Source organism: Melanostigma gelatinosum, assembly GCF_949748355.1.
Source record: "Melanostigma gelatinosum genome assembly, chromosome: 16".
NCBI classification, from domain to species: Eukaryota; Metazoa; Chordata; class Actinopteri; order Perciformes; family Zoarcidae; genus Melanostigma; species Melanostigma gelatinosum.
The window spans coordinates 24,829,777-24,844,968 of NC_136649.1; the positions used below are offsets into that span (position 1 = coordinate 24,829,777).

The 15,192-nt window shown below is 45.7% G+C and overlaps 1 protein-coding gene and 1 long non-coding RNA gene across 2 annotated transcripts in view; both read left to right on the forward strand.

Annotated features, from left to right (window-relative positions):
- The window catches only part of tyro3 (TYRO3 protein tyrosine kinase), a 39,429-nt gene extending 25,301 nt beyond the window's left edge, over positions 1–14,128 (forward strand). Inside the window, exons 12-19 of the mRNA XM_079286279.1 lie at positions 111–206; positions 5,632–5,712; positions 6,322–6,414; positions 6,500–6,621; positions 7,475–7,584; positions 7,792–7,951; positions 8,163–8,299; positions 13,650–14,128. Coding sequence (XP_079142405.1) covers positions 111–206; positions 5,632–5,712; positions 6,322–6,414; positions 6,500–6,621; positions 7,475–7,584; positions 7,792–7,951; positions 8,163–8,299; positions 13,650–14,028 — 1,178 coding nt within the window. The 3' untranslated portion in view covers positions 14,029–14,128. The remainder of the gene's footprint in view (positions 1–110; positions 207–5,631; positions 5,713–6,321; positions 6,415–6,499; positions 6,622–7,474; positions 7,585–7,791; positions 7,952–8,162; positions 8,300–13,649) is intronic.
- LOC306789860 lies at positions 8,912–10,507 on the forward strand. Its single transcript, XR_013772679.1, has 4 exons — positions 8,912–9,011; positions 9,816–9,868; positions 10,062–10,213; positions 10,398–10,507. It is a non-coding gene; the product is annotated as an uncharacterized lncRNA (long non-coding RNA).
- Positions 14,129–15,192: the final 1,064 nt, after the last annotated feature.

Consider the following 15,192-nt stretch of genomic DNA (forward strand, 5'->3'; position numbering starts at 1 on the left):
TCACTCAGAGTTAATTCACACACTTTAATGAGGAAGAGTTCAATTTTAGACAGCACAGTCAGACGAATGTGTGTGTGTGTGTGTGTGTGTGTGTGTGTGTCTCCTTCCAGTGGACAGTCTCGGTATAAATGAAGACCTGAAGAACAAACTGCAGGACGTTCTGATCCCAGAGAGGCTGCTCACACTGGGACACATGTTGGGGAAAGGTAACACAACTACACACTAATACACACACACAACACAAAAAATACACACGAAAGTTACGAATGTAACTACGGTTCTATGAATCCTGGGTGACCGCCACAGGCAGTGCTTCACACTGGATATCTTCCGTCTCGCGCATGCGCAGGTCGAATATTTATATCAACAAAGTCACGTGTGACCTCGGATGACCCCGTCATCTATAAGTTCCGGTGTCATCCTGAGTTCTGTCCTATGGAATCTTCTCGCAAGTTCACGGGATTCCGAGTGACCAAGAACTCTGGCGGTCATCCACGATTCATAGAACCATAGTTACATTCGTAACTTTCGTTCTATTTGATCCTTACTGACCGCCAGAGGCAGTGCTTCACACTGGATGACTTATACCAAAAGAGTCACGAGGAAGCACAGTAACTACCTCGTATAGCTCCGGCAGAGGAAATTGGCCAAAGAACCCTCCCCAGTGGGTGAGGGGTGGCAACGTTAACTCTGTAGTGTTTGGTGAATGTGCTCGGTGATGCCCATGAGGCCGCAGCACATATATCCTCCACAGGCACACCTCTCAGGGCTGCCCTTGACGTGGAGACACTCTTGGTAGAGTGACCCTTCACCCCAGATGGCCGAGCGCAGTCGCTCGCCTTGTATGTATAGGCAATGGCCTCCACTATCCAGTGGGATAGGCGCTGTTTTTTAGAAGGAGCACAGACCTTCTTAGGCCCACCATAACTGACAAAGAGCTGCTCTGACTGCCGTATGCAGGTGGCTTCCACATAAGCTCTGAGGGCCCGCACTGGGCACAGCAACCTTGGCCTCTCCTCTCCCGATGGGGGGGGGGGTCAACTTTGCCAGCTGGATAGGCGGGTTGATATGTGAACGTGTCAACACCCTTGGGAGAAATGCTGCATTAGGCCACAAAGTGACACCCAAGCCATCCGAGTTCCACTTCAGACATGATTCTTTCACCGACAGGGCATGCAGCTCGCCCACACGTTGAGCTGAATTGACGGCAAGGCGAAAAAACATTTTGGCCGATAGCCATCTCGGCTCTGCCTGTGCCAGGGGTTCAAAAGGAGACAAGCATAAGGTGTCCAGTACCAAGGGTACGTCCCATGCAGGGGCCTTCGGGGCACGCAATCGCAGGGCCCCTTTTTTCTTTTTTTCGGAAGAGGGACACCAGTCTGTGGCTCTCTCCTGTGTCATTATCGACCTTAGTATGCTGCCCCGAAATAGCGGCCACGTATACTCCAAGGGTAGAGGGAGACCGGCTCTTATCTAGGAGGGACTGTAGAAACTCGGTACAGCAGGCACGGGGTACTGGGACCTTGTTCTGAGCCGCACACCGGTCAGAGAACAGCTTCCACCTGTTTTTGTACTGCAGGCAGGTAGACTGCGCGCTGGCATTCAAAATAGTCAGTCTGACTGGTTCTATGCAGCCACTCAGCATCCGGTCGGGCCCTCCCGTGGCCAGACCCATAGTTGAAGGCGGCAGGGATTGGGATGCCAAATTGCGACAGGAGATCCCTCCTGTCGGGGAAGAACTCTGACAAGCGTTAGCAAGATCAGAGGGAATGGTGGAAAGGCATAAAGAAGATCCTCTGGTGACATGTGAGCCAGGGCATCTTGACCCAGAGGACTGGTCCTCTCCGTCAGGGAGACCCAGTGGGGGCAGCGGGTTGACAACACGTCTGGATGCAGCCGGCACTCTCCCGGTGGAGGATTGTGATGGAACAGGAAAACCACAACCTGGTTCCGTTCTCCTGGTGGGTACATTGCCCGCAGGCTGGCCAGGCGAGGGGCCGCCCAAGTCAGAAGGGCATGGTGATCCCCGTAGCAACTTCTGCAGATCTGGTGCCCCATTGATGGTTTATGTGAAAACACAGCAGAGGTGTTGTCTAACCGGACAAGCACATGCTTTCCCTTCAAATATGGCAGGAAGTGCTTGAGCGCTAGCTCTAGAACCTTGACCTGCCCCTGCGGTCTTTGAGCAGATAACTGCCCCCAAGCAGTCCTATTCTGTCACACTGCACCCCGCCTTGAGAGGCAGGTATCTGTTGTGACAATCTACTAGCGGAATGGAAACGAGCCCATGGGGACACTGTTTGCCAGATATGCACTCTCCCTCCATGGGGATAGAGTGAGTAGGCACTGTTTGATACTATTATTGCCCTGTAGCTGTGCCACTTGGCATCCAAGTGAAGGCTGTTCAGCCATCTGCAAGCCCAAGGGGAACAACAGCTGAGGCAGCTGTCAGTTTACCAAATAGTCTGAGAAAAGGATGTAGGGCAACCATCTGCCCCCTAGGAAGGGGGAGGTTGTGGGGGTTGTTGTCCACATGCTGGGGCGACAGACAGGCCCTCATAGGGCCAAACTAATGAAGGTAGGTCCTCTCCATGTTCACCTTGAGGCCCCACCGGGCCGCATGAGAGGAGGCGAGCAGTGTCCTGTGGCGCCTGAAGTTGGGATGGCGCCCAGGTCAGCCAGTCGTCTAAGTATGGCAGTATTCCCCCTGTGATTGCAGGGGGAAAGGCCAGCAGTAACACCTTGTGAACACCGATGGGGAGATGGGAGAGTCCGAATGGAAGCACCCTGGACTGAAAGTGGCGGCTTTAAAAGGCGAAACAAAGAAACTGCCTGTGGTGATGCACCATGGGAACATGGGAATAGGCGTCGATAGATGTGAACCACTCTCCCTTGGAAATCTGCTGCTGGGAGAAAAAACCGACAGCCGGCCCGGAGAAATCTCGTGGCCCCCTGCCTCTGGAGGCTTTGGGGGGGGGGGGGGGGGGGGACTGTTAGTCCCCAAGTTCGGAGGTTGTCTGGGGGGGACATTGGTAGGGTTGTATGGGTAGCAGTCCGGCCTCTCAGCGGGACGCTGAGGCCTGTGGCGGCTACTAGGGTAAGCTGGAGGCTGAAAAAACGGCCTTGGGGGGCCAAAGTGGGACCCCTAGGTCTGCGGGGTGCAGAGACCAGAGAACTGCTGCCTGGTCTGGCTAGCTTCAACAGTTTGATGAAGCGCCTGTATAGCAGCTGACTCGAACAGCTCACCAGGTTCCACTGGGACAGTACGGAGGGTCCTCCTACATGTCTGAGACAGGGGTGACTGCGCCAGCCAAACCTGGCGGCGAGTCTGGACCAGGGTGGACATCATACATCCAAGTTCCCTCGACATGAGCGCAAATGCCTGCAATGAAGCATCACTGAGGCTGGAGGCGGAAGTGTCGAAAGTAGCCTGCTGCAGAGAAGCTGCGAGGGCAAGCATGAGGTGGGAGAGGGAGTTGTCGATACGGTCCACAGCGCTGCTGTGTCATAAGCCCTGGATAGCAAGTTATCTTTGACCCAGCGTTGGGGTTGAGGGCACCTGGCATCGGGCCTCAGAGTCTCCTCAGGGGAAACTATGATGGAAGCAATAGTCGGCTAAATGGCTGGCATACGTGCAAGGCCAAATTTTGCCACCTCCTGCATGGTCGTCAGGGTTCGGCCATCTGATGTAAGGCGGGAGAGAGCCTTGGTGTCTCTCCAGCATGCATGCAACTTCTTCTGATATTCCTCGGAGGGAGGAACAGAAAAGGTGGTGAGGGCGGGAAGGCACCTGAAGAAGGCACTCACAGGTGGAAGTTCCAGCTGCTGTGTATCCCACTGCAGGCGTGCCAGCACCATACAAATGACCAGGGTAGGTTGGGCTGGATTCAGCTGCCCTGACAGGGGGAGGTAGACCTCACGCATCAGTTGTTCCACTTCGGCCAGCCTAGCAGACCTTACTGCTCAAGGCGTGATGCCGCACCGCAGGTCCTGCCTGGGTTCTCCGAGAGGCCCTCCCACAGATGCTCGAGGCAAAAGGTCAGGGCCGTCCTCAGGCTGAAGAGGAGCTATACAGGTCCTACAGCCGGGAGAGTTTAACATGGCCGTGATTCTGGAGGAACCCTTGTCCCACTAGTTGATGCGGAATTCCAAAGTCGATGGACACAGTCCCAGTATCAGCTTTGTCTAGCTAGCATCTCACCAAGTTAGCCTGAGTGAGGACACTGCTAACTGTGAAATATGTCAGATGTAAAAATTACCGTAAATCTCAATGGACACAATGTCGATCTAGTCGAGCTCGTCTCTCACCAAGTTTGCCTGAGCGGAAACACTCTGCTAACTGTGATAGCCGTAATGTTACAACATCAGTGGACCTAATGCTAATGTCGAACTAGCATCTCATCAAGTTTGTCTGAGCGGGAACACTCTGCTGACTGTGATAGCCGTAATGTTACAACATCAGTGGACCTAATGCTAATGTCGAACTAGCATCTCATCAAGTTTGTCTGAGCGGGAACACTCTGCTGACTGTGATAGCCGTAATGTTACAACATCAGTGGACCTAATGCTAATGTCGAACTAGCATCTCATCAAGTTTGCCTGAGCGGGAACACTCTGCTAACTGTGATAGCCGTAATGTTACAACATCAGTGGACCTAATGCTAATGTCGAACTAGCATCTCATCAAGTTTGTCTGAGCGGGAACACTCTGCTGACTGTGATAGCCGTAATGTTACAACATCAGTGGACCTAATGCTAATGTCGAACTAGCATCTCATCAAGTTTGCCTGAGCGGGAACACTCTGCTAACTGTGATAGCCGTAATGTTACAACATCAGTGGACCTAATGCTAATGTCGAACTAGCATCTCATCAAGTTTGTCTGAGCGGGAACACTCTGCTGACTGTGATAGCCGTAATGTTACAAAACCAGCACTATGCTCACTGTGAAGGGCGGGCCGACAGCGTATATTCTATGCTCTCGTTAGCGCGCCACTCGATTAGCTAGAGCGGAAGCGCTCTGGCAACCGTGGAAAACGAACGGTTATAGAAAACAATGTTAATCGATTGCTGTCTTCACGACTTAGGTGGCCCTTATCAGACTGGTGATGACCGATGATAGGGGCATCCACCAGTCCGGGGCTCGATGGTCCGAACGGTGAAACACACCGCTCCCTCCGAAGAGGGACAGCATGTCGCAGCCTTTGGAGGGCGAGAGATCCGCAACTCCGAACGGTGGTCACAAGGCTACAGCGACAACCTCTAATATGTCTTGATCGTAGACATATCTTTGTTTATGCTACCATGGTAGCTAACCTGCGTAGCGAGAAGATGAAAAAGGACTGAACTCAGGATGACACCGGAACATATAGACGACGGGGGCCATCCGAGGTCACAGGTGACGTTGTTGATATAAATATTCGACCTGCACATGCGCGAGACGGAAGATATCCAGTGTTAAGCACTGCCTCTGGCGGTCAGTAAGGATGAAATAGAACTACACTGATGCACAACACAAAAAATACATTTTAAAGTTAAATCTGGTTCCTGAAGCAGAACCTCTGATGAAGTGAAACTAGTTTGACTCTCAGAATGAATAAATGAAATGAGGCGTGTGTGTTTACCTGTGCAGGTGAGTTTGGCTCGGTGCGCGAGGCGTTCCTGAAGAAGGAGGACTCGTCCGTCCTGAAGGTGGCGGTCAAAGTGCTGAAATGTGAGACATTTGTGAAACACTGAAAGCAGTTGAAGTGTCAGTTAAAGTGTAAACATTGTTGAAGTGTAAAAAACAAAAAGCAGATAAAATCAGTTGAAGCACAATCATGAAGGAGTTTGAAATGATACGAATGTAAACAGTGAAAGTAGTTGAACAGTTGAGGAGTAAGAACTGAAAGCAGTTGAAGTGTTGGCTGATATCTAAGCCTTTGAAGAAGAAAACAATAAAAGCAGCTGAAATGTCAGCTGAAGTGTAAATTAGTGGAAGTTAAAAGCAGCTTGGACATCAATTGACAAGTAAGCACTGAAAGCAGTTGAAGTGGTTTCATAGATTCAATCAAAATGGCCGCAGCTCGCTGAGCGGCCGCTGTAGCTTTTCATTGACATTTTATGTGTTTTCAATTTATACGATTAAAAAAAACTGTTTAAATATAAGTTGAAGTGTAAATAATGGACAGTGGAACAGTAGAAATATCAGTATGTAATATATATGTATATAATATCAGTCAGTGGAGGAGTAAGAATCAGTCGGAGTAGAAGCTGAAAGCGGAGTAGAAGCTGAAAGCAGTTGGAGTGTCGTTTGATTAACACGTTTGTGTGTGTGTTCCAGCTGACATCACTTCCTCAGGTGACATCGAGCAGTGTCTGAAGGAGGCGGCCTACATGAAGGACTTCCACCATTTGAATGTCATCCAGCTCATCGGTAATTCACACACACACACACACATATTATATGACCAGGGGTCAAAGGTCAGACAGTTTCATTCACAGTTTCTCCCATCCAATAGGAGTGAGTCTTCACCGCCGTCCTGTCCAGCGGCTGCCGATCCCGATGGTGGTTCTTCCGTTCATGAAGCACGGAGATCTGCACACGTTCCTGCTGCTGTCTCGACTCAGAGAACATCCTTTTGTAAGAGAACGTTCTTTTGTAGGAGAACATCCTCTTTTAGAACAACCTTTTGTAGGTGACCGTCCTTTTGAAAGAGAACGTCATTTCATAAGAGAACATTCTTTTGTAGGAGAATGTCCTTTTTGTGAGAGAACATCCTTTTGTAGGAAAACGTTCTTTTGTAGGAGAATATCCTCTTGTAGAACGTCCTTTTCTAAGAGAACATCATTTCGTAAGAGAACGTCATTTCATAAGAGAACATTCTTTTTTAGGAGAATGTCCTTTTTGTAAGATAACGTCATTTTGTAAGAGAACATCCTCTTGTAGAACATCCTTCTGTAGGAGAACGTCCTTTTGTAGGAGAACGTCCTTTTTGGACAATAACGTAATTTTAAAAAGAACGTCCTCTTGTAGAACATCCTTTTGTAGGAGAACATCCTTTTGTAGGAGAACATTCTTTTGCAGGAGAACATCCTTTTGTCGGAGAGCATTCTTTTGTAAGAGAACATTTAAAGGGAAAAAACATTGTTCAGTTCTTTATGTAGCCGGTTAACGACCAATAGCTCACCAACACTTTGTCCTTTAAATACAATCAGGTAAGTCTCATCCATAAGGGTTCTCCAAAATGTTCACTTGAAAGATCTCAGAAACTAAAGGTTCCTCTGACTCTCTGTTAGTAGAGTTTACAATGATCCATGGAGACAGTGAACGCATCACGAGGAGATGTTCTTATTGTCATTTAACAATGTAAACATATGTCCTCGTATCCTCGTGTCCTCATTTCACTGTGTCTTATCCTCATGTCTTCATGTCCTAATGTCCTCATATCTTCGTGTCCACATTTCTTATGTCCTCATGTCCTATATCCCTCCAGGACTTGTCCCTGCAGACCCTGCTGGGCTTCATGTTGGACATCTCTCGGGGGATGGAGTACCTGAGTACCCGGAGCATCATCCACCGAGACCTCGCCGCCCGAAACTGCATGTCAGTCCCCCAATCAGCTGGCAGAAATATCAGGCCACGCCTCCTCATTTACGTACAGCTCACACAGACAAACAATATAACTTTGATATTTTTTTATTTTATGTTTCTATTTTCTGCTCTTCAGTTATTTGATTTGTACAACTAACAAATATTAATAGAAGTGTTTGTGTGTGTCTCTCTCTGTGTGTGTGTGTGTGTGTGTTCCAGGCTCAATGAGAACATGACTGTGTGTGTAGCAGACTTCGGTCTCTCTAAGAAGATCTACAGTGGAGATTATTACAGACAAGGTTCTGTTTCTAAACTTCCTGTGAAGTGGATCGCTCTGGAGAGTCTGGCTGACAACGTGTACACTACTCAGAGTGATGTGGTACTAATATACACACACACACACACACACACAGAGCCAACTTGGCTTCAAATAAGCCAAGTTGGCTTTCTGTCTCTTCCTGCACTGTGATTCATTTATTTCTGTTATGTTTGATTATTTTAGATTTTATTGTTTGAATTGTGCAAAATAAATAACTCTAACTACAGCAGAATCTTTCAATGATCCTGGTGTATGTGTGTGTGTGTCTCAGTGGGCGTTCGGTGTCACCATGTGGGAGGTCCTAACTCGAGGTCAGACTCCGTATCCCGGTGTAGAGAACTCAGAGATCTACGAGTATCTGATCAAAGGAGAACGACTGAAGAAACCTGCAGACTGTAGAGACAACATGTGAGTCTGAATGCTGCATTCTCTCTAACGTCCATTGTGGTGGAAAGAAACTATTTACTAGTTAGTGAGTCCTATAACACTGAAATAAGGAAACCTGAGAAAAGCACATTTGTCTTTAAAGTATTTATTCTCTGCGCAGAGAAGGACCTCTTTAGCCCGAGCGAGCCCCAAAATGGGTTCTGGTACCGGTTCCGAGGTTCTGAATGGACTTTTCACAATATCAGGATTTTTGTCCAAAAAATCCGCCAGCTATGCACCCGAAATTCATCTTTAATCACAAATCCGGCTTCGACCAAGGCAGAAGGATACACTGAAAAAAAAGTTTTTGGCCCTGTAGTTATTACCTTGATTATTTTTGTAAATTTTACAAGAAATTATCATTTCAGTGATTTTACTTTAAAATATCACCTTTTACTTAATGTGTTACTTGGTATTTGTTTGTAATTATGTATCCTCATGTTTATAAGTAAATTGTAATCATTCACACCAAGTAATATCTAAACTACTGTATTGAATGCACTACCTGACACAACAAAGTAAAATGTACTTGGGTAATACGAGTAAAACCTGGCAACCTATAGCGCGTACTCGGGGTGACGTCAGAGGAGATTTCGCGCTCCTTTCTTCAATGAGACGACGGAACAGCAGAACCTGAAGAAGGACGGCTGAGTTTCACCTGAGGAGAGGAACTTCATGGACGGGAGCCATTGGGGTAGGTTATATGTTTAATTAATGCTCTACGTTGCTGTTGAGCCTTCGGTCAAGTCGGTGTTTGAGTTGTGAATACGGAAGAGTAGCGAACTGGTCAGTTTAGCGTGCTAGCTAGTTAGGCTATCATGCTAGCTAACTTGGGGCAGCATTACAGACATGGCTCACGGCGCTACATTTTGTGGCTGTTTTTGGTCGCGACTTTACAGGGTTCTCTCTTGAAAGTTGTTGGCCTGGGGACACGGTGCTCGACCGGCTGCGCCCCGTCGAGGTCGGGGGAGGGGGGCTGAATTACTTCGGTTACGTGAAGCCCACTTCTGCCACACAGGTGCTTTGCTGTGCTGAGTCACGCACACAGCGCGCTTTCTCTCACATCCTCAACTGCAGCCGAGGTCGAATGAGGGAAATGTGACAAGACAGGGAGTCATAGCTGAGCAGTAACGAGCTCACTCTGGTCGTGTGCTAAACGTAACAATATTTTGTCACTATCATATTCTGACATATTTTTACAGTAACTTATATTTCTGTCATCAGTTTTAAACTTGTCTCTTATGTCTCTATCCAATGCGGTGTCCTTGATGATGAAGGCTGTGGGCATGAAACGAGGTGCCAGTACTGTGTTGAGTTAGTGTCACATATCAACATGACCAGGCCTGCTGTGTATCTCAGTATTAACGTTATGGTGACTTGTTTATGTGCTGTTTTTTTGTGTAGGGATAAAACATGCTATCGATATGAAGTCTTAAGTCAAATTCAGATTTAATGTTGTGTGTTTATGTTTTAACATAATTCTCTATATATTTCACAGGATTTTAAACGACGTTGACGCTCAGCAAGTTGACATCAGCAAGTTGACGCAAGGTAAAATCAACTTAGTAGTGTTATAGTTTAACTTGACATATACATTTGAATTCTTAGAAAAACACCCTGATACATTTTGAAGTCTTAGTTTGTGTTGCTGCTCAATAGTACATTATACTGGCAGGACTACTGCATTAATTGTTTTAGCAAGGTACCTCATCTTGATCATGTTTTTTATTGTCTTTTGTTTCAGATCAATGAGGAGTTCAGAAGAATAACCACAGTTCATCTGGAGCGAAGCTTTTTGTCGAAATTCGACAATTGCACCACCAACTTTCTGGAGCTACTTTGGACAAAGGGCGGAGTTGCAGGAACCAAAGACCCATGCTGGATTCACCCAGCCTGGTAAAGTTTAGATATCATATATTAATATTATATAAAATTATGTTGGACTCATATACACTGAGAATATACATAATGACGCATTTGAACACATTCAATATTTTTGTTAGTTTCCCCCACTATTGTCCTTTTTTGAGAACACATTCGAAGACGTAAAAATTAACATTAGTAAATTTGAATTTCAAAGATGTCATTGAAGAGGACTATGCTCAACATGTCATGAAGATCCATGGAAATGCAAGACAGAAAGGCTTCACTCCTGACAATGTGTTCGTTGTCATCGAGGGAAAAGAGGTTCTTGATGACTGTCAGTGTGGCAAAGGCTTTCCTTCTGCTCATGGGCTTCATCTGTGTATCTAAGTGTTGTCAAGCAATACCCATCGTTTCTAATTAAAAGTTTGTTAAATGACAACGCGTTTGTGTCCGTACATTTGTTATTGGCAGCACTGATTTAGAAATGTTTTGTCTGGCAATGCCAACCAGATTATATATGTTGGTGTTGGTTCACAGTTCACAAGTAAAGCTGCTGCAGTTTAAAAGAAGATGTTTCATGTTTTGTAGAAGCCTTATGTTAAGACAATTTTATTAAATAACAGTAGCGCAGTTTAGAAAATGCAACAGTCATATTTGAACAGTTGTGCAGAGAAGTAGTAGATAAAAGATATATTGTGTAAATATTACTGAATATTTCTCAACAGAAAAAGTAAAGAAAATCTGGTTAAATATACATGAAACACCTAATTGATTTCTACTGGGGTTTTGTAATTAGATCCAAAGGTAGCCTGAGTAAAGATTACTATAAAAGGCTAAGTACATTTTATGTCTAAGGGAACGTTACTTGCATATTTTGGATAAAAACCAATTCTTACTGGTAAGTAAACTTAACTTGAGAATATGAGTAAAAATTACTCACAATTTCTGCGTGCAAATTGTTACCTAGCTTTTTTCAAGTAAATGTTTGTTTTTTTTTTGGCTCGACTCCGTATCGAGCCCACATGCGAAATGATTTATACAATGATGTATACATTCCAGCTTGTCCAAACTGACCTCTGACAAAGCGTTCAAAAGTCACAGCACAAACCCCGAGAAACCTCACACTGCTCTCCATAAATACAATTGAAAATCTCCAGACCTTTTGGCGATTCTCGTCTGGAAGTTGAAAGTTGGTGCAGAGCTGAAGCGCATTTCCTGCTCAGTCTCCCTGCGTTGGAATCAATGCGCTGAGGCGGCTCTTTCGCCTGGACCAACCTATTTTTCGCATGGGGGTCGAGCCCACCGTATCAAGATTTTTACTGACTAATCGCCCTCAACGTTCTAAATAACACCCCTGACTGCTTTCAATGGACTATTATGGACCTAACAACATGTCGTATGAATAAATCCACCAATCACAGGCCTTAAAAATCCCACATAGACACTGAGTCACAGCAGATTTTTTTCAAGGATGAGGCATATGACATCTGGAAATAACATGACTGAAAATGATTGCAAACTGCTTTATTACGATGTATTTAACACTCTTAGTGATAAAGCAAGTGAATATATAGTTAATATATAGTTATATAGTATATCAAATTAGAATAGAGCAGCGTAAAATCTGGTTCCGAAAATCAGAATTTTGTTTGAAATTCTGTACCGGTTTTTCATTGAATGATGAATCCCCACTAAGATGTCTGTTTCTGCTTCTAACCCTAAACATTCTACAACAGTTCGTGCACTAAACATTTTACGACTGATCCTAATCTACACAAGTTCTGCACTCCCATTCGGTTACTTCCTTTGAAGGAAGCTATAGCAGACATAAGTCAAATATTGAATAAGGCACACTAGAGATATCACAGTCAAAGTATTTAGCATGAGGGAATTTTCAATCACACCACCAGGGGGCGACTCCTCTGGTTGTATAGAAGTCTATGAGAAAATGACTCTACTTCTCTCTTGATTTATTACCTCAGTAAACATTGTAAACATGAGTTTATGTCTCAATCTCTAGTTTCAAGTCTTCTTCAATACAGCATGATGTTCATTTAGTACATTATGGTCCATTTAGAGTCACACAGACCATAAAGCAGGGGATGATCTAGGGCAGCGGTTCCCAAACTTTTTAGGCCGCGCACCCTCTTCTACATCCCGACCGGGTTCGCGCACCCCCCCCCCCCCTTAATAAAAAACAAAAGCAACAGAGCCTATTTATAGCTGCATAAAAATCTGACCAATGAGAGAACAGTTTGCTCGCGCGTGGCGTTTGTTTACAAGATTTAGTCCGCTGTTAAATGTTGCAGTGTGAACACAAACCGAACAAAGGGGCAACTGCAACATTCTATCATATTAATCCCTGAATCAGAACAAAGCAAACGAACTACGGGTGTGAAAACGCCCTGAAACACTGCAACAAAGTTTCAATAAATTTCAGTTACACACGGCATCACTTTTAAAGAGCAATCAGGATGGCGATGTTCAGGTGGCGACGTAAATAAGAGGGCTTCAGACAGCTGTTAGCCAGAACCTCACTGCACACCACGCACTGTGGCTTTGGGGAATCTGCGTTGGCAATCCAAGTGAATCATATTTCCTCTTTTTTTTCCCAGTCTGATGCTCACTCGTTTCCTCTTCTTTCACCTTGACTCCGCGATGGGCCGATGTGCTCCCGATTTGTCTGTGCTATCCCTTCCTGCTTTTCGGTCTCCTCGTCTCATCTTCCTCTGACTCGATTTCTTCTCCCGGTCTCTCCCCAACGCACCTCTCCGTTCCCCTCGCCTCCGATTTCTCGCTCTCTCTTTCTTGCATGAAGTTCGCTGTTAGCTGACGTTAGCCGCACAAGCTAGGCTGGCTAGTGTGTACCACAGGCGGCAAGACTGCCGGAAGGAGCTCAAGTGCATTTATTAAATTGTACGTTTTTAATTTTAAATCTTACAAAGGGAATTTTTATAATTCATGTTTTTATTTTGTGAAAAATCCCACTCTTTAAATTAAAATTACATTTAAAAAAAAATATTTAATATTATTACACCATCAGACCGCCATTACACTTTTCCTCTCGCGCACCCCCTAGAGGCAGCTCGCGCACCCCTGGGGGTGCGCGCACCACACTTCGGGAATCCCTGATCTAGGGCTACACAGTGATTGACAGATCTCTACGTCACTCAGTCCTAATATGCTCACTTCCTGTTCACTCGATAGATATTAATCTTTAAATTTATTTTCACCAAAACCTTATGGCTTTTCTTGAAACTTAAGACTTAATAATAAATTATATTCCAACTTTTTGACTTTATTCTTGTAACTTTTGACTTTATTCTTGTAACATTTGACTGCTGAGCAGATTGTTAAATACAAATAATTTCTTCACGAGTTGTAATAAATCAATATGTAATGAATATATAATGAATCCTGCGTGATGTTGACGTCTCTCTTCTTCTTCTGTGGTGCTTCCTGTCAGCTATGACGTCATGCACAGCTGTTGGAGTCCGGTCCCTAAATGTCGTCCTAGTTTCCAACATCTGGTTTCTCAGCTGGAGATGCTGTGTGGCCCCGCCCCCCCGCTGAGGGAGGCTCTGCTGTATGTCAACCTGGAGGAGGGGGGCGGGGCCTATGAGGAGGGGGGAGGGGGCTCTGAAGAGGGAGATGGGGCCTCTGAGGGCCCGAGCTGGAGCGTCCCGTGGCAGCTCCGGGCGGAGGACGAGGAGAAGGACCGGCTGATGCTGGGGTCAGAGGTCACGATGGCCATCGGAGGAGACTACAGGTACATCATGGGCCCCTGTGAGGAGGTGGGGGAGGGCCCTATGGTCAGAGACTACGACGACGTCATTAATGTCTGACCAATCGCAGCACTTCTCCGCCCACCTGATTGGACCAGAGGGACACTCACTTTAAGGCCCCGAGCAGCAGCAGCAGGCAGGTGGAGACACACAGTCAGTACTTCTGACACACTGCTACTCTGTGTACCGATAGTACTCTCTGTGTACTCATGGTACTCTGTGTATTGATGGTACCCTCAGTTAGTACTTACTGTGTCCTGATGGTACCCTCTCTGTGTACTGGTAGTACTCTCTGTGTGTACTGATAGTACTCTCTGTGTGTACTGATAGTACTCTCTCTGTGTACTGATAGTACTCTCTCTGTGTACTGATAGTACTCTCTGTGTGTACTGGTAGTACTCTCTGTGTGTACTGATAGTACTCTCTCTGTGTACTGATAGTACTCTCTGTGTGTACTGGTAGTACTCTCTCTGTGTACTGGTAGTACTCTCTGTGTGTACTGGTAGTACCCTCTCTGTGTACTGATAGTACTCTCTGTGTGTACTGATAGTACTCTCTGTGTGTACTGATAGTACTCTCTCTGTGTACTGATAGTACTCTCTGTGTGTACTGATAGTACTCTCTGTGTGTACTGGTAGTACTCTCTGTGTGTACTGGTAGTACTCTCTGTGTGTACTGATAGTACTCTCTCTGTGTACTGATAGTACTCTCTGTGTGTACTGATAGTACTCTCTGTGTGTACTGATAGTACTCTCTGTGTGTACTGGTAGTACTCTCTGTGTGTACTGATAGTACTCTCTCTGTGTACTGATAGTACTCTCTCTGTGTACTGATATTACTCTCTCTGTGTACTGGTAGTACTCTCTGTGTGTACTGAGAGTACTCTCTCTGTGTACTGATAGTACTCTCTGTGTGTACTGGTAGTACTCTCTGTGTGTACTGATAGTACTCTCTGTGTGTACTGATAGTACTCTCTGTGTGTACTGGTAGTACTCTCTGTGTGTACTGATAGTACTGTCTCTGTGTACTGGTAGTACTCTCTGTGTGTACTGATAGTACTCTCTCTGTGTACTGATAGTACTCTCTCTGTGTACTGATAGTACTCTCTGTGTGTACTAGTACTACTCTCTGTGTGTACTGATAGTACTGTCTCTGTGTACTGGTAGTACTCTCTGTGTGTACTGATAGTACTCTCTGTGTGTACTGATAGTACTGTCTCTGTGT